At 40.6% G+C, this 27579-nt stretch overlaps 2 protein-coding genes across 3 annotated transcripts; one reads left to right on the top strand and one right to left on the bottom strand.

The window, feature by feature from the left end:
* Positions 1–2352: 2352 nt before the first annotated feature.
* LOC110044082 (uncharacterized) lies at positions 2353–12929 on the bottom strand. The gene is made up of 3 exons (XM_089294942.1): positions 12471–12929; positions 10384–10870; positions 2353–3585 (listed from the first exon to the last, which is right to left on the bottom strand). The coding sequence occupies exons 1-3, from the start codon at positions 12717–12719 to the stop codon at positions 3446–3448; spliced, it is 876 nt and encodes a 291-aa protein (XP_089151068.1). The 5' UTR covers positions 12720–12929; the 3' UTR covers positions 2353–3445.
* A 2179-nt stretch (positions 12930–15108) lies between these two features.
* LOC110044043 (uncharacterized) lies at positions 15109–27485 on the top strand. 2 transcript variants are annotated; one of them, XM_089294935.1, is made up of 9 exons: positions 15113–15373; positions 16098–16211; positions 17682–17840; positions 18359–18486; positions 19636–19735; positions 22895–22995; positions 25133–25293; positions 25925–26065; positions 27199–27485. In XM_089294935.1, the coding sequence occupies exons 1-9, from the start codon at positions 15266–15268 to the stop codon at positions 27309–27311; spliced, it is 1125 nt and encodes a 374-aa protein (XP_089151061.1). In that variant the 5' UTR covers positions 15113–15265; the 3' UTR covers positions 27312–27485. The 2 variants fall into 2 exon arrangements, with proteins under 2 accessions (XP_089151062.1, XP_089151061.1); XM_089294936.1 differs by lacking the exon at positions 25925–26065 and having other exon boundaries at positions 15109–15373.
* Positions 27486–27579: the final 94 nt, after the last annotated feature.

Genomic DNA, 27579 nt, shown 5'->3' with positions numbered 1-27579 from the left:
CTGACAATTTGAAAATTAGACTGTATGTCTTGAACTAATTTTCCTGGGTCGATATAAGGCATGTTCGAAAGTTCTAAGTTCCGTCAAACGTGTTATCTCTTGAAAAACACAGCTTGATCACCTATGTTGCGAATGCCAAGACTCAACAGGCCGTTCTTCGCAAACTTCGCAAGTTTATTTTAAGATCACAAGGTTCGCTTTCCTCTCTCGCTCTGACTGTGTACTTGTACTAAAAAGACTCAACACACGGCACTCCTTAAAACTTGGCGAAACCTAATTTGATTGGCTTACAACCTTTTCTAAACAGTTTCTTTGATTACGGATATTACCTGACACGCAAGCTTACATGTTTTGTTGATAAGATGGAACGCGTTTACAATCTGGTGCTAATTAACTGGTAATCATCGACTGAACTAATTGAGACTGTCAGGCACGTGCTTCCGATTTCTATTATTCCTAGATTCCCTGAATCACGCAACTTAAAAATAGGATAAACTGTCACACAATTAAATTGGAACTTTCATGACAACCTAAACTGAAACTATCCAAAAATTTAAATGGGGAAATTCAATTTGGCAAATATTTGGTTTCAAGTCGGTATAACTGAGGAGCCTGTGTTCTGATCTGGGGACGTTCCCTTGAAATGAGCCGAGAGACTTTTGTCAGATTTTGAGCTGTTATATTAGTCAGTTAATTTTTGTTCTTTGTTCTCCAGTAAAAATAAACTGTAAACTGCAAATTCTTCCTTCATCTCTTCCTGTCCTACAATTAGACATAACTGGGCTGGAAGCAGTGACTCAAAAACCTAACGGTTCATTTAGCCTCTAGTCTCATTCAAACAAGATTATAAAAGCTACTTTATTTGACATATACTATATATATTGTAAAAATACAATGTACTATAAATGTAATGGATATGTAATGATATTTGTTTTTGCATTGAGAAAAATAATGATGTTATTGTTCTTGTTGTTGTTGCTATGTACTACGGTTCCTAGTGGAAAGTCATGTGAGAGTTGAGTTATCTAAGTACTGAACTGTTGGATAGTAAACCAGCTAATTTTAAATTCGATCGATGCTGAATTAAAAAATGTGGACCAAGGCCAGTTTAATCGTTTTCCTAATCAAAATAAATCACGTAATTATGAGCTCGAGAGAAGGCCGTCACATCGATCAACCTCGGCTGGTTTTCCGCCAGGTCCTCTATTTCAGGTCGAATTTTAATTTGGAAATGTTGCAGTTTTCCAGAACGGAGGAAAACCGGAGTTTCCGGGGAAAAACACACAGAGTCGAGCCACATTTGTGGAAGCGGAGGCGCTCTAACCCCTGCGCATTCTCTGTTCCTGCCAATCCCCTGGGCCGGGTTGTTCAAAAGCCGGTTAACGCTAACCCAGGATTAAAAGCTAACCAAAATATTAGTTTTTCTTGCATAAAAATGCTTTTCACTGCCTATTTTTTGTGTAGGTTGTGATAAATCTGAAGGAGAAACAAAATAAACAGGAAACCTCACCAAAAAGTTGTAAAACAGGAACAAAATATGGTCCAGGACTGTACGTCAGTCACTTGAACAAACTAAACGGGAATGTACTACGATGCTACGAAAATGTATTTAAAATACTCAAAATTATGGCAAGAATCAGAGCATGATTGCCAGAGGCTTTTTCAGAAGCTTCTTCGATTTAGGTTAAACCCGATTCCCTCAGAGTAAAAGGTCTTAATATAACTTTATCAACGCGTATTTAAGTCTCCATTAATGGTCACGCGTTCACAAGGAAACGATACAGATTTGTTCTAAGAAGTCTACACTTTTGAAAGCATTGGTGGCAAAATCCTCCTGTTCAGGTAAATATTATCATCGTTTTTCATCGTGTCAGTATGGCCATGGACGACAGACTGGCTAAAAGTACGGAAATAACGTTCAATGAAACTTATTTGCTTGAGTGGTTGAGCCTCAAAGGAGTGTGTAAGCATTCTTGTCCCCATAGCTCTCTTCACTTCTCTTATCCAGCGGAGGCCTTGGCATGAGAAATTGTTTCTCGTGCCAAGGCCCCGCCGGCTAAGATAAGCAAAAAGGGCTATGCATGGGGACAAGAATGGTGAGGAAGGGAAAATGTCAACCTTGTCTCCAGGGTCCTATTCCCGTCAAATGAGAAAAGCGCCCGGTTTAGATTTAGATTTAGATTTTTTATTGTTCTACACTATTTCTTACAATCAATCTATAAATAAATATTACATACTAGCAACAAGAACACAGAAACAAAAAAAAATTACAATAAATAGAAAGTAAATGTGCGCAGTGACCAAAGTTCAGGTTGGTCACTGGGGACGAGGATAAAGGTCGGGCTAGAGCTATTTTCATTTTTTTTTTTTTTTTTTTTTTTTTTTTTTTTTGTACCTGCATAGCCTTAGTTACTTTATATCATATGTTTTTCCATTTTTTTAATACGAACCTAATCCAAATAATGAGAAATCGAGGAGAGAAAATATTGACAACTGTTGACCAACATTTTCAAAAAATTGTTGGTTTGTTGGTCTTTCCTGTTGTCGGCTGTGTGACAGCTATGGTTGACGATCAAGGGAGGGTGGGTAAGTAGATTGTGTAGAAAATTTCTTCAATGCAAGGAGTAGACTTCTCACTTCTATAGTTTAACTCAGTTTTCAGGGTGGGAGGAGAAGGCCAAGTGTAGAGGCAATATAGTGATGCGATTGCCACAAAAACCTCCTTCCCAGAGCCCCCGTTACCGCTGGACAAGGGTAACGAGGGCTCTGGAACAAGATTGCCCCAACGAAAGAAAAAAAGACTAAATTCCTTGTTCTTTTCATTGAGTTGATAGATTTATTTCTTCAACTTCTAATACTAAAACATCGCTTCCTCTCAACATTCTCACGGAGTGAGACTCCCTTGACATTTAATTATTTTTATGGAAATTGTTCCCAAATTCGCAAGGGGCCAACCAGGAGCCTTTCTATTATCCTGATATCCTGTCTGATCGACTGAGTTACAGACCTGCAGAAGCCTAGGTCGAGTAAAAGACGCCCGGTAAATACTTTAATTGTTCCTCTCTGGTACGCTTCGAATGCATATCAGTCTCCTTTGTTCTTGCCATGATCTTAAACCACTGCTTGACCAAATTTGAACTCTGATCGCAGGCTAATTACTGATATGCAGCTGAAAAATACATTAGGTATGAAAATTGAAAATACAACAGTTGCGATGTAACATCATATGGTTGATTTCTTGTTCTCTGTCTCTATAGACCGTGCTTATTCGTATCCATAAATTAACTGACCTCACCAGCCATTTGGTCACCCAATACGTCGCCACTGGAGTAGAGAAAGTACGCTGCGGCAGGTGACGAACAATATACGAACAATATGGATACTGAAAGAACCAAACGACGCCACTGTTTCTTATGAGAAGGGCCGTACAGTTCTTTGTGCAATTTTAACTCAGTGAAGTTTTGATCTCCACCTTGGAAATTTTCCGTGTCTTTTTCTTCTCTGCCTCGCTGTTCCCGACTTTTTTCTTTTTCTTGATAATTTCAGGAAAATATGAGAAGGTATATGGTCTAGTCACTTCTATATCTGAAAATAAAGGAAATGAAAAGAGAGAAATTAAATAGCAGTACACTCCACTCCACTCTACAGCTCTCCGCCGCTCTCCCCTGATCTGCTCTACCCTGCTCTATTCTGCTCCGCTCGGCTCTGTTCTGCTCTGTTCTGCTCTGTTCTGCTCTGCTCTGCACTACCCTGCCCTGCCCTGCTCTACCCTGCTCTGCTCTACTCCGCTCTACTCTACTCTACTCTACCCTACCCTACCCTACCCTACCCTACCCTACCCTACCCTACCCTACCCTACCCTACCCTACCCTACCCTAACCTAACCTAACCTATCCTCCTCATGCCCTACTCTAGCCTACTCTACTCTACTTTACCCTATCCTACTCCACTCTACTCTTCTCTACCCTACTCCACTCTACTCTACTCTACTCTACTCTACTCTACTCTACTCTACTCTACTCTACTCTACTCTACTCTACTCTACTCTGCTCTGCTCTGCTCTGCTCTACTCTACTCTACTCTACTCTACTCTACTCTACTCTACTCTACGCTACTCTACTCTACTCTGCTCTACTCTACTCTACTCTACTCTACTCTACTCTACTCTACTCTGCTCTGCTCTGCTCTACTCTACTCTACTCTACTCTACTTTACTCTACTCTACTCTACTCTACTCTCCTCTGCTCTACTCTACTCTACTCTACTCTACTCTACTCTACTCTACTCTACTCTACTCTACTCTACTCTACTCTACTCTGCTCTGCTCTGCTCTACTCTACTCTACTCTACTCTACTCTGCTCTACTCTGCTCTGCTCTGCTCTGCTCTACTCTACTCTACTCTACTCTACTCTACTCTGCTCTACTCTACTCTACTCTACTCTGCTCTGCTCTGCTCTGCTCTGCTCTGCTCTGCTCTACTCTACTCTACTCTACTCTACTCTACTCTGCTCTGCTCTGCTCTGCTCTGCTCTGCTCTGCTCTGCTCTGCTCTACTCTACTCTACTCTACTCTGCTCTGCTCTGCTCTGCTCTGCTCTACTCTACTCTACTCTACTCTCCTCTACTCTCCTCTACTCTGCTCTGCTCTACTCTACTCTACTCTACTCTACTCTACTCTGCTCTGCTCTGCTCTACTCTACTCTACTCTACTCTACCCTGCTCTACTCTACTCTACTCTACTCTACTCTGCTCTGCTCTGCTCTGCTCTACTCTACTCTACTCTACTCTACTCTGCTCTGCTCTGCTCTGCTCTGCTCTGCTCTGCTCTGCTCTACTCTACTCTACTCTACTCTACTCTGCTCTGCTCTACTCTACTCTGCTCTGCTCTGCTCTGCTCTACTCTACTCTACTCTACTCTACTCTACTCTACTCTACTCTACTCTACTCTACTCTACTCTGCTCTGCTCTGCTCTACTCTACTCTACTCTACTCTGCTCTGCTCTACTCTGCTCTGCTCTGCTCTGCTCTACTCTACTCTACTCTACTCTACTCTACTCTACTCTGCTCTACTCTACTCTACTCTGCTCTGCTCTGCTCTGCTCTGCTCTACTCTACTCTACTCTACTCTACTCTACTCTGCTCTGCTCTGCTCTGCTCTGCTCTGCTCTGCTCTGCTCTGCTCTGCTCTGCTCTGCTCTGCTCTGCTCTGCTCTGCTCTGCTCTGCTCTGCTCTACTCTACTCTACTCTACTCTACTCTGCTCTGCTCTGCTCTGCTCTGCTCTACTCTACTCTACTCTACTCTCCTCTACTCTCCTCTACTCTGCTCTGCTCTACTCTACTCTACTCTACTCTACTCTACTCTACTCTACTCTGCTCTGCTCTGCTCTACTCTACTCTACTCTACTCTACCCTGCTCTACTCTACTCTACTCTACTCTACTCTGCTCTGCTCTGCTCTGCTCTACTCTACTCTACTCTACTCTACTCTGCTCTGCTCTGCTCTGCTCTGCTCTGCTCTGCTCTGCTCTACTCTGCTCTGCTCTACTCTACTCTACTCTACTCTGCTCTGCTCTGCTCTGCTCTGCTCTGCTCTGCTCTGCTCTGCTCTACTCTACTCTACTCTACTCTACTCTACTCTCCTCTACTCTGCTCTGCTCTGCTCTACTCTACTCTACTCTACTCTACTCTGCTCTGCTCTGCTCTGCTCTACTCTACTCTACTCTACTCTACTCTACTCTGCTCTGCTCTGCTCTACTCCACTCTACTCTACTCTACCCTGCTCTACTCTACTCTACTCTACTCTACTCTACTCTGCTCTGCTCTGCTCTGCTCTGCTCTGCTCTACTCTACTCTACTCTACTCTACTCTACTCTGCTCTGCTCTGCTCTGCTCTGCTCTGCTCTGCTCTGCTCTGCTCTGCTCTGCTCTGCTCTGCTCTGCTCTGCTCTACTCTACTCTACTCTACTCTGCTCTGCTCTGCTCTGCTCTGCTCTGCTCTACTCTACTCTACTCTACTCTCCTCTACTCTGCTCTGCTCTACTCTACTCTACTCTACTCTACTCTACTCTGCTCTGCTCTGCTCTGCTCTACTCTACTCTACTCTACTCTACTCTACTCTACTCTGCTCTGCTCTGCTCTACTCTACTCTACTCTACTCTACTCTGCTCTGCTCTACTCTACTCTACTCTACTCTACTCTGCTCTGCTCTACTCTACTCTACTCTACTCTACTCTGCTCTACTCTACTCTACTCTACTCTACTCTGCTCTGCTCTGCTCTGCTCTGCTCTACTCTACTCTGCTCTACTCTACTCTACTCTACTCTACTCTGCTCTGCTCTGCTCTGCTCTGCTCTACTCTACTCTACTCTACTCTACTCTACTCTACTCTACTCCACTCTACTCTACCCTACTCCACTCTACTCTACTCTACTCTACTCTACTCTACTCTGCTCTACTCTACTCTACTCTGCTCTGCTCTGCTCTACTCTACTCTACTCTACTCTACTCTACTCTGCTCTGCTCTACTCTACTCTACTCTACTCTACTCTACTCTGCTCTGCTCTGCTCTGCTCTGCTCTGCTCTGCTCTGCTCTGCTCTGCTCTGCCCTGCTCTGCCCTGCTCTGCCCTGCCCTGCCCTGCCCTGCCCTGCCCTGCCCTGCCCTGCCCTGCCCTGCCCTGCCCTGCCCTGCCCTGCCCTGCCCTGCCCTGCTCTGCTCTGCTCTGCTCTGCTCTATTCTGCTCTACTCTGCTCTGCTCTGCTCTGCTCTGCTCTACTCTAGTCTACTCTTCTCTACTCTGCTCTGCTCTACTCTACTCTACTCTACTCTACTCTACTCTACTCTGCTCCGCTCTACTCTACTCTACTCTACTCTACTCTACTCTGCTCTGCTCTGCTCTACTCTACTCTACTCTACTCTACTCTGCTCTACTCTACTCTACTCTACTCTACTCTACTCTACTCTGCTCTCCTCTACTCTACTCTACTCTGCTCTGCTCTACTCTACTCTACTCTACTCTACTCTACTCTGCTCTGCTCTGCTCTACTCTACTCTACTCTACTCTACTTTACTCTACTCTACTCTACTCTACTCTCCTCTGCTCTACTCTACTCTACTCTACTCTACTCTACTCTACTCTACTCTACTCTACTCTACTCTACTCTACTCTGCTCTGCTCTGCTCTACTCTACTCTACTCTACTCTACTCTGCTCTACTCTGCTCTGCTCTGCTCTGCTCTACTCTACTCTACTCTACTCTACTCTACTCTGCTCTACTCTACTCTACTCTACTCTGCTCTGCTCTGCTCTGCTCTGCTCTGCTCTACTCTACTCTACTCTACTCTACTCTACTCTGCTCTGCTCTGCTCTGCTCTGCTCTGCTCTGCTCTGCTCTGCTCTACTCTACTCTACTCTACTCTACTCTGCTCTGCTCTGCTCTGCTCTACTCTACTCTACTCTACTCTCCTCTACTCTCCTCTACTCTGCTCTGCTCTACTCTACTCTACTCTACTCTACTCTACTCTGCTCTGCTCTGCTCTACTCTACTCTACTCTACTCTACCCTGCTCTACTCTACTCTACTCTACTCTACTCTGCTCTGCTCTGCTCTGCTCTACTCTACTCTACTCTACTCTACTCTGCTCTGCTCTGCTCTGCTCTGCTCTGCTCTGCTCTGCTCTACTCTACTCTACTCTACTCTACTCTGCTCTGCTCTACTCTACTCTGCTCTGCTCTGCTCTGCTCTACTCTACTCTACTCTACTCTACTCTACTCTACTCTACTCTACTCTACTCTGCTCTGCTCTGCTCTACTCTACTCTACTCTACTCTGCTCTGCTCTACTCTGCTCTGCTCTGCTCTGCTCTACTCTACTCTACTCTACTCTACTCTACTCTACTCTACTCTGCTCTACTCTACTCTACTCTGCTCTGCTCTGCTCTGCTCTGCTCTACTCTACTCTACTCTACTCTACTCTGCTCTGCTCTGCTCTGCTCTGCTCTGCTCTGCTCTGCTCTGCTCTGCTCTGCTCTGCTCTGCTCTGCTCTGCTCTGCTCTGCTCTGCTCTGCTCTACTCTACTCTACTCTACTCTACTCTGCTCTGCTCTGCTCTGCTCTGCTCTACTCTACTCTACTCTACTCTCCTCTACTCTCCTCTACTCTGCTCTGCTCTACTCTACTCTACTCTACTCTACTCTACTCTACTCTACTCTACTCTACTCTACTCTGCTCTGCTCTGCTCTACTCTACTCTACTCTACTCTACCCTGCTCTACTCTACTCTACTCTACTCTACTCTACTCTGCTCTGCTCTGCTCTGCTCTACTCTACTCTACTCTACTCTACTCTGCTCTGCTCTGCTCTGCTCTGCTCTGCTCTGCTCTGCTCTACTCTGCTCTGCTCTACTCTACTCTACTCTACTCTGCTCTGCTCTGCTCTGCTCTGCTCTGCTCTGCTCTGCTCTGCTCTACTCTACTCTACTCTACTCTACTCTACTCTCCTCTACTCTGCTCTGCTCTGCTCTACTCTACTCTACTCTACTCTACTCTGCTCTGCTCTGCTCTGCTCTACTCTACTCTACTCTACTCTACTCTACTCTACTCTGCTCTGCTCTGCTCTACTCCACTCTACTCTACTCTACCCTGCTCTACTCTACTCTACTCTACTCTACTCTGCTCTGCTCTGCTCTGCTCTGCTCTGCTCTACTCTACTCTACTCTACTCTACTCTACTCTGCTCTGCTCTGCTCTGCTCTGCTCTGCTCTGCTCTGCTCTGCTCTGCTCTGCTCTGCTCTACTCTACTCTACTCTACTCTGCTCTGCTCTGCTCTGCTCTGCTCTACTCTACTCTACTCTACTCTCCTCTACTCTGCTCTGCTCTACTCTACTCTACTCTACTCTACTCTACTCTGCTCTGCTCTGCTCTGCTCTACTCTACTCTACTCTACTCTACTCTACTCTACTCTACTCTGCTCTGCTCTGCTCTACTCTACTCTACTCTACTCTACTCTGCTCTGCTCTACTCTACTCTACTCTACTCTACTCTGCTCTGCTCTACTCTACTCTACTCTACTCTACTCTGCTCTACTCTACTCTACTCTACTCTACTCTGCTCTGCTCTGCTCTGCTCTACTCTACTCTGCTCTACTCTACTCTACTCTACTCTACTCTGCTCTGCTCTGCTCTGCTCTGCTCTACTCTACTCTACTCTACTCTACTCTACTCTACTCTACTCCACTCTACTCTACCCTACTCCACTCTACTCTACTCTACTCTACTCTACTCTACTCTACTCTGCTCTACTCTACTCTACTCTGCTCTGCTCTGCTCTACTCTACTCTACTCTACTCTACTCTACTCTGCTCTGCTCTACTCTACTCTACTCTACTCTACTCTACTCTGCTCTGCTCTGCTCTGCTCTGCTCTGCTCTGCTCTGCTCTGCTCTGCTCTGCCCTGCTCTGCCCTGCTCTGCCCTGCCCTGCCCTGCCCTGCCCTGCCCTGCCCTGCCCTGCCCTGCCCTGCCCTGCCCTGCCCTGCCCTGCCCTGCCCTGCCCTGCCCTGCCCTGCTCTGCTCTGCTCTGCTCTGCTCTATTCTGCTCTACTCTGCTCTGCTCTGCTCTGCTCTGCTCTACTCTAGTCTACTCTTCTCTACTCTGCTCTGCTCTACTCTACTCTACTCTACTCTACTCTACTCTACTCTGCTCCGCTCTACTCTACTCTACTCTACTCTACTCTACTCTGCTCTGCTCTGCTCTACTCTACTCTACTCTACTCTACTCTGCTCTACTCTACTCTACTCTACTCTACTCTACTCTACTCTGCTCTCCTCTACTCTACTCTACTCTGCTCTGCTCTACTCTACTCTACTCTACTCTGCTCTACTCTACTCTACTCTACTCTACTCTGCTCTGCTCTGCTCTACTCTACTCTACTCTACTCTACTCTACTCTACTCTACTCTACTCTACTCTGCTCTGCTCTGCTCTGCTCTACTCTACTCTACTCTACTCTACTCTACTCTACTCTGCTCTGCTCTACTCTACTCTACTCTACTCTACTCTGCTCTACTCTACTCTGCTCTACTCTAGTCTACTCTACTCTACTCTACTCTACTCTACTCTACTCTACTCTACTCTACTCTACGCTATTCTACCCTGCTCTACCCTACACTAACATACTCTACTCTACACTACGCTACCCTACTCAACGCGACACGACTTGACTCTACTTGATTCGACTCAAATCCATTCTTACTCGAGTCTTCTCTGCTCTGCTCGTTACATTGGCTTCATTAATTTGTTTGGAGTTTGACAGTTTTTTTTATTCGTAAAATTAATGTTATTACTATGGTATTGGTCAGTCATGGCCAGTTAGTTAGCGGATAAACTTACTGAAATCTTTCTTCAAGTCCAAACCGTATTTGTTGTGCAATTCCCCTTCGTCTTCTGAGGTCCCCGGTTTTTCCACCTCGATTGCTTTCAACCTGGGTTCCATATCGTCTTCTTGACTTTCTTCAATTGAATTATTGTTTTGATCATTCGTGGCGGCAATCTTCTTTCGTTTTGAACCCTTGGAAACTTTTTTCTTGGGTTTTAAGATTCTAGGAAGTTTGTTAGAGTCTTCAAGGGTATAAAGCTGAAATGCAGTGTCACTTAATTTCTCTGCTGAACTTTTCTTCCTAGACTTCAGCGGTAAATAACCAGTTTCTCCCACCACCATGATTCCATTATCTGCGTTGCTTTGATCACCTTCTTGATCTACTGGTGTGTTAGGGCGCTGGCCATCCTGCCGTCGAGGAGTTGATGCTTTTCTAAAGAAAGGCGAACTTCTCGCTGATGGTATTGGAGGCATAAGTGATTCTTTCCGCAGTCTGGTCCCCTACATATTAAAGTATATTTCTTATTTGAGTAACTAAAAATAAAATTTAACGCGATTTTTCTATGGGTGTTTTCCAAAAACTTCCTTCCCTATCATGATACACTCTTCTCTTCTAAGAACATCCAATTTTCGGTCAAAGGCGGACATTCTTAGTGTCGACCCTGTTTTTGTTCGCTGTTTGAGCCTGAAATCAAGTCGTTCTTAAGCTATTCTTAAGCTATATATATTTTTTTAATGCTGTATCCTTCTGGTTTTCGAATGGGAATGAAACTGCCTCGAGAAATTTCTGTTTCGCTCTTTGCAGGGATCCGAAAAGACCTAATTCTTGTTAATTCCCTTCAGTATCGTATTTTGTTCTAAAAGCAGACCACGTGTTGAAGTAGCCGTGCCGGGAAAAAAAAACAAAAGATCTTATTATAGATTATAGATTATAGATTATAGATTATAGAACGCAAATTGTCAAGTTGAGCCATTTTGGGGATTTATTTGTTTGTCTGTGTTTTCCAGTCGTTGGGTTCCGGACTATAGATCATTTCAATTTTCAATAATTCTCAGATGTGCTTCCAAGCTAACGAAAACCGAATAAAATCGTATCAGAGTTTCACGCTTGCATGGTCAGATTAGTACTTGTCAAATATTTGATGTGTGCTTATCTGTAACCAGGCAACTTAAATTGTCATGGCAAGCGAAACCTATTAGAGCTACGGGAGGTAATTCTATTTATTTCCCCTATGATTTGAGCCGATTAAGATATTAAAGAGATTACCCCAAAATTAAGGGACAACAGTTCAAATTGATTCCTTTAATTTTTCATTGGGCAATACAGTAAGCAGTATTTTTGTGCACAAGGACACAATAACTCGACAAAATCGTTTGCTCTATTGTTCACTTAAACGACAAAACACGAAGCAATACGCTATTGATTGATGAGTGAATTTGAAGGGCTGAAAACCGCAGAGCTATATATAAAGCAACTTCTTTTCACATTAACCCGCATTTAGAAGATTTCAAAGGCAACAAAGCTAAGTGCCATGGCACGCAAGGAAAAAATGCAAGCGCAAAGACTAAACTGATGTAGTTTTTGTGGGTTATTTTACTTCCACAGCTAAATCCTCAGTTTGCTTTTCTCATTGTAATTATTATTGTAGTAATAAAATCAGCTTTTAAGGTAGTAAAACTAGTATGTCATTTGAAGGGTCCGTAAACTTGATGGATCATTATTAAATCTTAGTGCTAACAACACAAAACCGCAGTCAAGCCGCTAGTAGAAAGTTTTGGATAACTCGGTAACTTGACTTACATTCAAAAGATCTGGAATCATTGAGGAGTTATGTTATAGACCTTCCAATAGGTTGCCTTCAGAATACGCATAGCCCAGAATGTTTATAATAACTATATGAAATTTTATTTCCTTCTTCAGTCAACAACAACTGGGTAAGTGTGTCAGAGATCATCGACGCTTACCTCGGCACCACGAAACTTTTCGTGACTTCGGTGAACAGAACGAGCTGAAACTACTATACGTACGATCGGAGATCTAATTATCCGTTCATGGAATTTACAGTTATGTAAATAAATTCGTTTTCCATGACACACTGACCTGTTTTTCATCCTGTAACCCTCCATTTCTTGAGTGAAGCTTAGCCGTTTGGCCCTTGCAGACAACAGTGCTTTCTGACTCGTCTTTCGAATACAGTCCAAGATCAAAAAGAGTTGGACTGCTTGCTAATGAAAGTTTCTTCATGTCGCAACGTCCTCTTGTGCAGTGAATACCGTCTGAACCTCGGTCTGTTAACGTGTCGCGATGGCCAGCTCTAAAGGGAGAATTGAGTTCAAAACCTTGGAACATACACTGTTTGATTTTCTTTTGGCTTTCACCGTTTGGCGCTGACTCTTGCGTAAGTCAAAAAAAAATATAGCTTATGAGAGTTTGGTGTTTTGAAATCCAGTGTAAAGTACTACTTATGCATATTCATTTTAGAAAGAACTCGATCCGAATTGAAACAGAACGGTTATTTTTTTTCAGATCAAATCGTCTCACACCAAATTGTGAAATGGCCTCGAGATAATAACTCAATCAAAAATTAGTTTATTCATGAGTAAATACAAAACAGAAAAATCTAATTGCGTCATGCTTACGTTAGCAGGATAAAAATACGAAAGGCAACACAATAAAGTCGCAATTAACAGCTTCACTCAAATTATGTTGTTTTGAAAAGTTAACCATTGTGATATGACGAAGCGCAATATATTCCATCTGGGGGGTTGTTTACTGATGCAAAATTAATGATAACAACAAACGGGTTGTTATTGAAATGCTTTCAAGGATAAGATTGATTATACTCAACACTGGTTAATTGACTTCGGAATGAAACCAGGTTTTTGCTCTCTGTTTTTCTTTCTTTTGTTGGCGATTCTTAAGAATAAAAGAGGAGGGATAAGCTAAAAGCGGTCGCCTTTCACACGCCATATACAAAGTACTTTATGTAGACCGTCACATAAACGCGAAAACTTAGTTTGAAATGATCCAGTACGAAATTTCTTGTTTGTGTCTTGTTTTCCAAACAGTACTTCGATAAACGATCATCTTGTTTACATGCTACTCAAAATGTAAGAGAAAACTGAAAAGTTATCAAGTATATTTGATGGCCTTTACAAAGGATCTTAATGGGGAGCAACCTTTCGACGCGTACACCGCGGGTACGGTTGACAGCGTTAAAAAACAAAATATAGGGTTTCGACGGTTGACGGCTAAATTTTCGGTTGTAAGACGGCTGATGGTATTTTTTTCCTTATTAGCTTATTCGGCGATTGGCGGTTAATTTTTAGGCCGTTTGACGGTTGCTGGTTAACTCCATTGAGACGTACCCCCTTTGCAATGTGTCTTTAGATCGGATGTTACTGTGGCCGGTTACGTCGATCAGTGAAAGAAGATTTGACACCTGCAGAGAGAAAAATAGATCCCTCTTTGACATATAATTTTACGTAAAATAATTGTTCGCTATTGTAGAAGAAGTTGTGAAGATCAAAGGGGAATGGGGGAAACAAAGTCAATGATTGTAATCTGTAATACAAACGGAGAAGAAGAACACGAGAGAGAACGTGATATGTCGAGCTGCAGACCTGTCACTGCGCATGTTCCATTAATCCCAGCTCCTCTGCGCTCTTTGGAACATGCCCATTCTCGTCCCCAGAGCCTCCGTTTCTTTTTAAAACGAGTAACACTGGGGACAAGAATGGAACGTGGCTGAGTACAAGCTGTTGTAAGAAGGCAGAAACAGCTGTCTACATCTGCATTAGGCTCTCGGGGAATTTTTCTGCATGGTGTTTGGAGAGCTGAAGATTACGACTGACGGCAGGAGTATGGGACCTAATACGACTGCCAGTTTATCTTTTACTTCAAACACCTTTTCTAGTACTGGCGGCTATTTAAAAGATAAATTACTCATGTAAGGCTTTTTTCTTTTTCTTTTTACAGAATAAGCTTTTTAATATAGTCATACACTTTTGTTTTCCAGTAAGTCAATTTCTCGAATGGTTTTCTGAACAACCTTTTGTCAAAATTACTTTTTCTGCGTGAAAGCTTGTGAGATCTTGTGAAAAAGGGGAACTGAAACTAAGGATTTGGTTGCTAGGGGAGATCATGTGCGATTACAGCTGTATCATTTTATCCAGGAGCAACAGCAATGAGCTTACTGGCCTTACTCTTCGTTACTATATTCTACAAAACCGTTGCTCGTACGCCCACAGGCTTCCCAAGATCAAACTACGTGGTGTATGCGACAGCTTGTGTATAAAGAAAATTGTATGGGAAAATCACCGATCGTAAAAAAATTGTGTAAATAACTATCTCATTTGAAATAAAGTTTTGCTACCTCAGTTGTGTCGCGTACCTTTCTCTTGTACCGATTTTAAACCATTCTGACGCCGTTTAGTGGAGTTATTCGAAACCGCTGTCTCTCCTTCTAGAAACAACGGTTTCGAATAACTTCACTAAACGGCGTCAGCACAAGAGACACAAGAGACAAATACACGACACGTTTGAGGTAGGAAAACATTATTTCAAATGAGATAGTTATTTACACAATTTTTTTTACGATCGGTAATTTTCCCATATAATTAGCTATATATATACCCAAGCTGTCGCATACATCACGTATTTTGAGCTTGGGGAACCTGTGGTACGCCGCTCATTCTTCACCGGAAAATTTTCATGTTGTCTTACATATAAGTTACTTTGCATCGGAAAAACCGCCGACCTTGTCAGTGGCGTCTGCCAAGGCCAAAAGAACGACAGGAACTCGCAACGAACACTCATCATCCAGCGTCCTTCTGCAAAATATGACAAAATCATGAAGAGCAAGCTTCAGTTGGTACTGGATAATTTCTCAGAAAATGAATAGGAAGGTTTTCCGAGGCATAAACATGCTCACACAACTCCACCAATACGAGCCTCCAAAATGGGCTTCTTCGCTCAAAAATATTCCACAGCACTTTGTGAAGGTTAGGAATTAAAATGCTCTTAGTATAGTGTTAGAAGTGAGCTTGGTATTGATTGGTGTTGTTTGTCATTGACTATCAATTTCATCGATTGGAAATCCTGTGGTAGAAAGGTGGGTAAGTGAGTTGGTCTTCCCCACTGTATTAGCTATATTGTATAGCACTGAGATTTTCCATGTGAGATGTGACAAGGAGTGGTCATGATTCACAGGTGTTAATCAGGGCATGTGTACTTAATCCCTCTGTTTCCTTCCCTTCCCTGACATTCTGTGTAGGGGTTGAACCCAGGCAGGAGAAGAGAGTCCAAGAGAACTGCATGCACATGCTCAGAATGCTGGCATGCATTTCCCTCCTGAAAATAAAGCAATCTTGTCCCCTGAGCTGGCACATTTTGGGTCAGTGATGACCAAATGAGTGACACTCCGGACCGGAACCCAAGAATTTTGGTTCCTGTTTTACTGTGCACATCTTCTCAAGTTCAATGATGGTCTGAACAAGCTTAGAGAGTAACTGCTGTGACTAATGCTGGCGCCTCAATTTATCGGTATTTCAACCACAGATGGCCTTGTTCTTGATTGATTTGCCTTGAAAACATCTCATTTTAGTCAAGCATTCTGCCTTTTTTAATGCTTAATGAAACTCTAAAAAAACTGTAATCTACATGTAACAACAGCTCTAACTGACGATAGTTATTTTTGATCTAACTCTAGGTATTGCTGTTTTGTAGCTTGCACAGTGCAACACTCCAATCCATCCATGGAACATTCCAAATCTTCCAAAGGATTTTTCATTGTTTATCAAAAGGGATGACTTGACAGGGAGCACTCTGTCTGGAAATAAGGTACAAAGTTTACTCAGGGTTTTTTAGCTGCTTGTCAAGATTGCATGTCAATGTGAAATACATTAATCAATTCCAGTAGTGGTCATTTTTTTACAGCACCCTTAACATCCCACATCTAGGTGCATTGTGTTAAAGTTTAAACAGGTGTAAATAGCCAAGTGAGTAACTGTCGTTAACTCGTGGATATGGGAAGGACCACTGATTTCCTTTTCCCAGTCATATACTGAAAGTTTGCCCCGGATTTTTGATGTTTTGAAAATCACAGGCTAGTGACACATTCATATTTATTTTACATACATTAAATGAAACCCAAATTTATTCCTAAAGAAAAAGAACTAAGTACCAGTAAAGAACCGAGTGTATATTTTTTATCTTCTTTACTGCACGACTGTGATTAATTTATTACTAACAACATTAGCTCGGATGACATATATGTTATTTGCGCCATAGGGTTGGTTTGCATAGTGAAAAACTGTGACCAAGGTCTTGAAAATGGAAGCCCGAGGTCACAGTTTCTCACGATACGAACTGACCCTAAACCGGCAAATAACATGTTTATTTTTTTTCCTGTAATAAATTTGTTTTACAGATTACAAATGGGTTTATTTATGCAACTTTGTTCATTGAATCAGATTCTGCGCTGTCTACCAATGATTTGTTAAAAAATCTTCACAATGAGTGAGTTACTCAGATACTAGACAAAGAAAGATGTAGTAGAGAACAGATATTTTTCGAACTACTTTATGTTAGTTGAATTTATTTTACCAGTTAAGTTCTCCAAAATTGTTTTTCTGGTGTGAAATTTTGTGCGAAGTTTGAAGTTTTACTACAAAAACAATTTTTGTAAGTCATTGCTTTTAAAATCACTTGAAATCAGACCTTTCTACTATAAATTGAATAGCAGAAAGCGAGGAAATTTGTCAAGTGTATTCCACAGAAATTCTCCTAAATACGGCAACGATCAGACAGTCAAACTCGACTGAAATTGACTCAGATTTTTTGATGAGAGGAATACAGGATTACACGCCATTACAGCGCCAAGCTGCAAACAACTAAGCAAAATCTCACGAATTCAAAACACTCACTGACAATTGAATTTACTTACAGTGACTTTACTTTCCTTGGCATTGTAAAGTGAACAGAGATAAACTTTCATGGACTAATTGTCGATGGAGGTGTAAACAAAGCAAAAGATTGATGATTACTGCTAACTTTTAGGAGTGAAATTTAGGAGCCGTAATTGTTACAGTGGGGAAAAAATCCGGCCCATGGGCTGTATCGCAAAAAGCTGGACTGATCACAAGTGTGTGATTAGGCAATCAAATTCAAGGATTTAGGATTCCGGCCCACTTAGATGCTTGAGAAAAAAATAAACTACATTATCCTCTAATTCCTTCATGAAGGAAATTTTTTATTCAGGTCTCTTGTTAAATTAAATACCAACTATTAGTAATTCTTAACTTGGTTTAGGTTCGCAAGTTGGAGTTTCTATTGGCTGATGCTCTAGACAAGAAGTGTGACACAATTTTGACATGTGGTGGGATTCAGTCCAATCATTGTAGGAGCACTGCAGTTGCTGCCAGACAACTTGGCTTGAATTGTTACTTGTTCCTACGGAATCGTCAACAGGCATGTCTGAAATAAACTTCTAACTACAAACAAAGCCTGTATTTCACAGTCAGGTAGCTTTGATATTGATTAATTAATTCGATAGCTGTGGCCATATTTGTGATGATTCCTTGTTTACCCCAGTCCCGAATTCAATGTTGTGCAATTAGTGCTGTGGTCTGCATGGTTAGAAAAAGCAATTGTTTGAGGAAAAGAGGGAAAATTTGTCTAAAATATTCAAAAACATAATTATACAGTGTACATGTATATAGCTCAGAACTTTGTTGCCTGTGGTAGATCTAATAGATCTCTTGATGTGCAGGTAAATTCACAAGAAATTTTGAGTGCTGTCCTTGCCAGTTAAGAAGAATTTGGATTGTGAAGTTCTGTATGTTGCTACAAAAACCTGAAAGAACATGTAAGGTTGCTTCAATTCTTGGGACAGTCGATGACCTATCGCAGAATGAAGTCCATGTGACAGAGTTCATTGAAATTGATTTTTTCTGATCAAGGTTTTCCTGTTGTTCTTGTTCATGCAGATTACAGACATTGGATATAAAGGGAATCTTCTTTTAAACAGAATGGTTGGAAGTCATGTTATTGTTGTTCCACCACTTCAGTATAAGTCAGGTCTCAAACAAATGATGGAAAAGCTGGCAGAAAAGTTGTAAGTAGCATGCATACATGTATCTTGTTCCTATTTAGCACTCTTTTGTTTCTTTTAAGTAGTAGTTAAGATCAGTTAGGGAGGGGTGGGGAGGAGGTTGTTACAGAGAGGTCTCAAAAAAAATCATTCTGGCATTCCTCTCAAGAGGAAGATTTTAAAAATGAATTTAATGAAATTGGATTTCACTGTCTGTTTTTATTGTTTTTTTTTTTTGAACAGATATTTTAGTTTGTATCTTAATTAACTGGGCTGCTGTTAGTCAACTGGTATCTGGTGTTTTCTCCTTGTTTCTCCTTAGCTGCCCATCTTTTCCAACTTGCTAAGAACATAAATGTCTTAATTGACAAGCTATTCGGTATTCTAAGAAGGTTGAGAAAAGTTAACAGCAAAGAGAATGAGGAAAAATGTCTGTGACCCTAGTTTATGGTTAAATTACAAATTTGAAATTTATTAAGTCACTTCTAATTATTAATAATACTTTACAATATCTACTGTAAAATTCTTTGTTTGTAAGTAGCTACTTAACAATATAAACATGCATATTACTATCATGCCAGATTTAAATTCAGTCATGAAGCCCATGAAACTGCAAGATGCATTAGTTTTTGGGTTCAGTCTCATTTAAAAAATAATTGTTGAAAGAGAAATGAAGAATTACTATTATTTATTTCCTTCTCGGGTGTTAAGTATAAGTAGTGTAGTAGTGTGTAATAGTGTAGTATAAAATGTGGATGTAAAGTAGAGTTACGTAGTATGTAAAGTAATTAAGTAACTTACTAAGTAGTGTAGTAGTGTGTGGTAGTGTAATATACAATGTAGGTGTAGAGTCAAGTTGTATGTATTGTAAGTAAGTACTTTACAGTATGTGTGTAAAAGTTCCCTTTTTTTAAAATGTAATGAAATGAATGTAATATAATTATAAAAATTAAAAATTAAAAAAAAAATGAAGAATTTTTCATGAAGTTTCGAACAGCAAAATTCACACTTTGCTCTTGGGAAGAAGGCTTGACCATGTTTGCACCTAGTAGGCATTATAACTTAATTAGTATATAAAGCTAAGGTTTTTCACACATGAAATGTTAAATCCACCCCTGCTTTTCCTACTGATTGTTTTGTATGTTTTTTTATGAACTTTTTTCTTTCTTTCAGAAATCAACAGGGTTTCTCTGCCTATCTAATTGAGGTAGGGGGTTCTTCATACATGGGAATGTTTGGTTACCTAACAGCATTTGAAGAAATGATGAACCAGGTGAAACAAGTCGTGTAAACTACATATAAAAGCTGTTTTCCACATTGATAGTTTTAGGAGTAAATTTAGTTGTAAGTGTTTCTCTGATGAAAAGTTTCTGGATACATGTACGACCTGTAATTAATAACCAAAGAATTTCTGTTGAATATACGGTACAACTTCATATGTACACATCAGGGGTTTTGCGTGGGCTTTTAACTAGGAGAGCTTGTACCTGAGAGGTAACTAAAAGGCTTTTAAGGTGGCTTACTACAGTTTTGATGGATTATAACAGCCCAACTTCTAACTCTTTTCAAAATTGTTCCAGGATGTTTTTCCTTTCTCTATTTACTGTTTGCTGAAGTCTTTTACCATTCTATGTGAAACTTGAACAATTCAGCATCAACAGATGGCCAAAATAAGCTGTTGAGTACCTAACGAGAGACTGGGCACTAGTACGTTAAATCACGTTTTTCTCAAAATCTACTCGTATGACCCCACCTCAAAATTTCAATAATAAAAAATTGGCTCTCATTTAACATTTGTGCAGAGTAAAATAAAAATCTTTAGGACAGATTTTCTGTAAACTAAGAAAATGTGAGATCAAAAATAGCTCAAAATCTGTCTTACAGATTTTTTTAAATTTTGGCTCCAAATGGGATTCACCCCTACAAATCAAATGTGAAAATTTTATCATGGGTTGTACGGTACTGTAGCTTTTTTAGCAATCCTCGATCAGAGACTAGCTTTTACAACCTTGGATGAGAATTAAATTGCGCATGCCCTTTATTTAAGCGCACGCTCATGTGACGCCACTTATCTCGTGCGAGAAAGCAAGAGTAAATTAGAGCTCTTTAACCGGTTATTTATAGTGCTTTTTGTCATATTTTTTGGCCCTAGGTTCAAACACATGTTTGAATGGAGTTTGAAACTATTACTACGTATACCGAAGTGATTAAACGCCTTTCAAGTGCTGAAGTGGTTTTCGTTTCTTCTTAGGGTTACTTGTGTCATTTTTAGTGCAGAGTGCACTATTGGGATGGTTATGGGGGTTGCCTGCCGCTAAGGAACTAAGGCGCTATGGCGCTATGGCGCTATGGCGCTATGGCGCTATGGCGCTATGGCGCTATGGCGCTATGGCGCTATGGCACTATGGCACTATGGCCCTATGGCGCTAAGGTGTAAACTTTAATGTTTGTTTAATTAATTAATTTCAATTAATTAATTAGTCTAGAGGCAAGGAAGTAGTGGGAGTAGGGTGGGAAAGGTACATGTGTACTCTACGTAAAACACATTCCATCGCCGTAGCTTAACTTTGAACATCGCAAAGCTATATATTTGTTTCAGGTAACCCCTCGCTCTCCTTGTGGTACCATTCTCCTTAGAACAAAACTAATTTGCCCTAAACGCATGCGTAGATTAGTTAGGGTTCGTGGCTTCTATATTAGGTGAAGGATACATTGCATACGGAATCACGCACAAATGTTGAGTGGTTTTCCTTATGGTAGAGCTCAACATGTAAGACGCATGCGTTCTAGCATTGTTAGTGTTATACACTATCTTTACACGCAGTATTTTATATATCGTGTCATGTGACCAAGGACGGCAGTTATTTTTCAGGTAGCGCCAGTTGTCCCTTTTTTTTTTTTGCAAAAGTGAAACGTTACTGTGGCTGCGTAGCTTTTAGAATTACAAACAGGTCGGTTCAACAAATATCATCTGCTGTTTTCAATCTACAATAGTGTGCTTGTCAGGGTTCAAATATATTGCTTCTCCTTAGCGACTTGTTTATTTCTTGCCTTAATTGTGTCTGTAAGGGAGACCAAAAAGTTCTCAAGTTAGTGGCTTTAATACTCCGCAAATTGTAAATTTGTAACAAAAGAAACCAGCAAAATGCTCAAATATTGCTGCAGACGCCGTGGCACCTAATGAAAGTTCAAATTAATTTAATCAGTCTTTGAGGAGACTCATTCATATCGGCCCAAGTAGCGCTGTTTATCTTCAATACTTTTCGTTGAAAAGCTTCTCAGCCATCAATATCGTTGTGTGTTAATTTTGAATTGTTTTATTGTTAACAACAAAGGTGGCAACAGAAAAAGAAAGTGGTATTTCGTGACCATCTGATAATTAAATTAGTTCTTGTTCATCGCTAAAAATTTGCATTTTTAGTAAAACATCGTCTCTGTTCCGTTTCTTCATCACTACATCAGATATTTAACTTTCTTTCATTTATCTCCAAAAAACACGGACATCTTCCGTATGTTTTGGAGAAAACAGGGGTTTCATATTACATGGCTTTGCGAGGAAAACAAAAGTATCAAGTTACAACGTTGGCGTGAAGAGCTAAATTGTCACGTTTGCTGCTTCAGCGTATTGTTGAATTTAAAATGAACGAAAATCAACTTAAAGCACCAGTAGTAATTAATTTGTGCGTAATGTTTGGACCTTGAATGAAAATACAACCTTGAAACATACACACTACAAAGGGGAAAAGCTGTAGCAGACTACCAAGGTAGACACAAACCGGAAGTGAACAGAGCAGGGGTGAGTACTTATGGGACTACTGTATCAGAGCTATCAATTGCGCTCTGCACTATCTGAGATTGTCTCACTAGTTACATGCGTGATCAATATTGCCTGCCATCATCTGGCAGGCAATGGTAGCGTGCGCTACTGACAGTGCCAAACTTGTTGCATGTACATGTACATGGCTATTGTTAGGAAGTCACAAATAGTTAAATGAATTTGTCCTAAAAACTTGTTTCTTGGCTATTTGTGTTTGAGGTATAGTGTTCTGTAAGGAAAATTGGTACCAGAAGGGGCAGGGGTGGGGGGATGGTTGTATCCATATTAGCATGTTAAGGTAGATACCAGAAAGCTTAGTTTATCTTGTTTTATTCTGACATTTGCACACCAATAAATGGTCTTCAAAGTTCTTATCTGCTCTACTGCTGCTCCACTGCAACAATGTATAACAATGAATTGTGTGTAAGATGAAGGCCTTCCGCCTGGGACCGTAAACCTGCACACCCAACATACTATGCATTGAACTAAGAAAGGAAAAAAATATATAGAGTGCATGGTTGACCCTCTTGGAGCTACATGTGAAACAGTTTTCTCGTATTAACCTTGTTTGTGCAATAAAAGGGGAATTGAAAACATATTTTTTGCATGTTTCAGAACCTATTGGAGAATTTTGATGACATTGTGATAACAGTTGGCAGTGGGGGAAGTGCAGCAGGAGTTGCCATTGCTAACTACCTGACAGGATCAAAACTCAAGTGAGATTTTTACTTAAATTGTACACAGAAGACACAGGAGACATAGCCTGTTGCAGGCTCTCGGTAACTGGGCTCTCGGTAGTTGGGGACAAGCGAACAAAAGGGTGACTGAGAGAAAAAATGAAGGAGGACTAAGGCGAGGAAGGGAAGGGAGAGAGCCTGTGAAAATTAAAAATGTCAACTTTTTAATTAGCTGGAAACGTTCTCCTATTGCCTGCATGTTTTCTATTGGGTCTACATGACTCCTGCGGTTCGTGACATTTGTACATTTGCTGTTCTCTTTGTGGTCTCTCGACCTTTCTTTGCTTCACTCGTGTTTATGAAGGGCACTTTATGTTCTGAAATTATTAGAAGGAATTTTAAGTAGAGTTGAACCGTTAGACTGTGCTACAGCTAATTTTTAAAGGTCCTAGGTCTGCCCGCTGTTATCTGCATGTCGCTTCGCTGCATTTGACACCTCTGTAATTTGTTCTGTGCTTAGCTTTAGCTTTATGTGTTTAGGTTCATTTCTATTGCAAGATATGCCACATTATCACATATATGTATTTGCTTTCAATGGACAAAATATGAAATTTTCTGAGAGCATGCTTGCATTCTATATTGTGACGGGCCCGTCTGTTTAATTAGAAGTGTTTAGGTCATGGTGATTCTTGTCACGGATATCATATTTATTAGCTTTATTTGTCCTCATGTGGGTTTTCTTTGGAGACGCCATACCTTTACTTCGAGAAAGCTATGTGTTTGTCTAGAGACTTTCTTATGTTTCTTGCAGCTCTCTGATCGAGCTTATGTCTCTTGAGCTCAAAGTATAGGATTATTCGTCCTTTGTTTGTTCTGGCACCACATGATTCAAATGTAGCTGTTTACATGAAAGTCTGGTGATTGTTTTGCGTACTGTATATGTCACTGTAAGTTATTGTTTGGCTTTGTTCACATTTCTGATTTCATCGCAGTCTTAGCCAGTCATGGACTCCGGGTGAAGAGCTGAAAAATGAAACTTCTTTCCCAAGAGGAACTTTTACAAGGCAAATTCTTGTTTCTTCCTTAGCGCTTGAAAATTGGGAATATCTTGCAGACAGTCGTCCAAGACAGACCACACTCACCATCTTTCTGATTGACAATAAAAGAGGGAACTGACAGAGTGTTTAAAGTACTGTCAAAATCAACCAATCACAGGGTATAGTAGCTCCTGCTATACCAGAAGAGGGTTGTTAAAGAAAGTCTTACAGGTTCTTCTATCGCTCCTCGCCTTAGTCCTCCCTGCTTTTTTCTCTCGCTCATTTTCACCTCATCCCTAGCTAATGAGAGCCTGGAACAGGCTACAGGAGACATGAGACACTAGACACTGGACGCTGGATGCTAGACACTGGATGCCAGGATACTGGACACTGGACACCACAGACATTAGATATGCAACATTAGCTAGGAAGCTCTAGACATTTGCAACAAGCCACAAGACACCACATCCGGGACACTGGATGCTAGCTATATGTATATATATCTAGTTTATTAGATCTGTGTGAGGATGAAGACTAACTCTTGACTCTTGACTCTGGACTAACTCTACGAGGATGACGACTAACTCTTGACTGTTCCAGCATTAATACAACAACGTTTCGGCTATTCAGCCTTCTTCAGCCTTCTTTCTAGTTTATTAGGTATAATGTATATTTACTAGATACTAGGCAATGGACACTTCACGTGCATAATGGTAGACACTAGATACTGGAAACTGGACACTACGTATTGGGTTCTAGAAAGTAGACCTAAGATGTTAGACACTAGCCACTCAATCAATAGAAGATTTAGTATGATAGACACTAGACATCGGACCCTAGGGAGCTATTAGACCCATGGCACTTAACATGAGGACTGGACACTAGATATCAGAAGCGTCACAACAGACATTGGTCACTAGACACTAGACATAAAAAATTAAACACCAGACACTGAGAACTAGACACTGGACACTACAGTTTGTGCATGTGTGTCAGAAATGGTTTACTACACAATGGTTGCAGAAACAGGACACTAGTCACTGGACACTAAGACAAAACACTTTATTCTTGATGGTCAACTTTGACATAAAACATAGCTATGAACCTGACAGGCTTTACTTTGTCTCTTGTGCATGTAGGTGTCATGCTGTAAATGTGTGTGATAATGCGGCATATTTTTATGACAAAATTAATGAGGATCTAAGGATGGGAGGATTAGATGTCCAAGCAGAAGATATAATTGATATTATTGAAGGATACAAGGGAAAAGGATATGCTATATCCTCTCAGGAAGAATTAGGTAAATGTCTCATTTTATTTTGGATATTGTGACATTTTTGAAAATATACACAATGTACTCCATATGTACTCAAGATCTGCGTAACCTCTCAACATAATTCGTTATAACAGCTCCTTCATTGTAGAGCATTACATGTGTATAGGCTTCAGTGGTGATCAGCACCTGAACTACACAATGTACATGTATGCATTTATATGTCACTACACTTTTACATTCTAACTTTTCTTGGTTGTGAGACTTAGCCCCCTAAGCTCTAGGGCTAAAATTTATTACTTATCAGATAGAAATTATTTTTTCCTGCATAATTTTGACCACTATTTCTTTGTGAAATGTGGATGTACATGTGCATGTGTATATTACAAAAAATTAATCATGGCCAAATGGTAGAAAATCCACCATACTGCAGATCATGGTAAAATATTCACTTAGACATCCCAAACAAAGGACAGTCCTGCTTGTCACTGGTCGAGGTCACTGTTTTGGAGGTGTTGCATTCTGTTGCCATCCTGCAAGGGGATTCTGTACATTACTCTATGTTTCAGCATGCAAAAGGTCAATCTTGAAACTCTTTCAGTCATTCTGCATTCTCTCAGCCACTATTTTTTTTAATCCAATCAATTATGATGTGCAGAGAGCATTCTAGAGATCTCCAGTACTACAGGAATAATGGTGGACCCTGTGTATAACATTAAGGCAATTAGAGGGATGCTTCATGAGATGAAAAACAATCCTGGGAGATTTAAAGGACACAGAATTCTCTACATTCACACTGGCAAGTAATAAGTGGAATAATGCTATTTTAAAGGAGAAGGTCACTCCAAAAAGCATATATTTTTTGTGAACGCTAATAACAACCTTGCACTAAGTTTTAGCCACTCACTGAAGTTTCAGCCTCTAAAGTGCAGGTTTTTCTTATGAAATTTGTGTCCAAAGAAGCCCAAAATTTGAACATTGTTGCCACCATTTTGAATAGTACTGAGCAGCCAGTCTGTGTTTTTGTGATGTCATTCCATTCTAGATTTTGTCAAAATGGCTTCCAACAGGCGTTTTAACCACCTCTCTTGGTTGTGGCTGCTCTTGAGCCATATTATTTTGAGCCAAACATGCTTGAAACTCTAAAATGATACCACTGAAGATAGTGAAGTGGATAATCATTTGAAAAAAAAAAAAGATTTTGCTGATGCCAAGTCAGTTGCAGGTTTTTCTCCTTCCTGCCAATTTCAAGTCGGACGGAATGACGTCACATAAAGACAGCCTGGCTGTCAAGAGAAAAATTTCTTTAGGATAGCGGGTACTTTAGAGGCTGAAACTTTGGTGAGGGAAAAGCTGAATGTTTACTTTCTATAAGTGAAGACAAAAAAGTAAGCTTTTTGGAGTGACCTTCTACAAGGAACTGAAGTAATCAGGTGAATCAATGTATCGTTACAGCAGCATTGCATTTGGCTTTTAATATTCATCTTTTCTTCCCTAAGTTTCATATTTAGTTCCTCAGAAACAATGATTACATGCTATGCTGTATGTTTCTCATTGTATAAGTGTTTTTGAAGTCTTCTTTTAAATTGTGTGTATTCTTGCAGAGTTTCTCTCTAATGTATAAAACCCAGGCCAACTGTGAATGCTACAGTGTGTTGAATTTTGCAAGAATCGAGCATCGAGAATGGAGTCACACTTCAAGTAAATTGAGACTGAGCTCAATACTCGATTCTTGGAAGTATTGAGTGTCAAGTGTGGACTTATATTTGCCCAATACTGAATCATCATACGTTTTTGACCTGAGATCCCCTAATCTGGAAGACTGCGTGGCCAGTAATGAAAATTGAAGTCTGCCAGATGTAGTTCTGCTTCAGATTTCAACCTTGCAACTACAAGTTCATTTACTGTATTATGAATATTTTCCCTTTGTAGGAGGAGTGTTTGGTTTGTATGATGGAAGAATGGATCCATTAGTCAGAAGCTGTGTAATGGGTACAAATGAAGTTCATTACTGGGGAGACTTAAATGATCCTGTGCCATGCTGAATTTCAGAAGCGATCAATGTCTTAATTCTCTTGCTTACATCATTGTCATTGTTAAGTAGATCACGTAACAAGAATACCGATTGTCATCACCTGGATGATACTGTCTTCATGTACAATACAGTCCAAGACATTTTCAGAAATAAATGTTATAGCAATCTGCATCACTAATAAGAATTTGATGATTTGTTTCTTTGATACAGTATTTTTTCTAATTGCGAACAAATTTCTGGGGTGACCAATTAAAGGTCAGAATGTGCAGTTACAGAAA

Source organism: Orbicella faveolata, unplaced genomic scaffold (genome assembly GCF_042242905.1).
Source record: "Orbicella faveolata isolate gen_17 unplaced genomic scaffold, um_ofav_v1 contig_25, whole genome shotgun sequence".
NCBI lineage: Eukaryota > Metazoa > Cnidaria > Anthozoa > Scleractinia > Merulinidae > Orbicella > Orbicella faveolata.
Note: the sequence above shows the minus strand (reverse complement) of the source record. Positions and strands in the feature narration are given on the sequence as shown.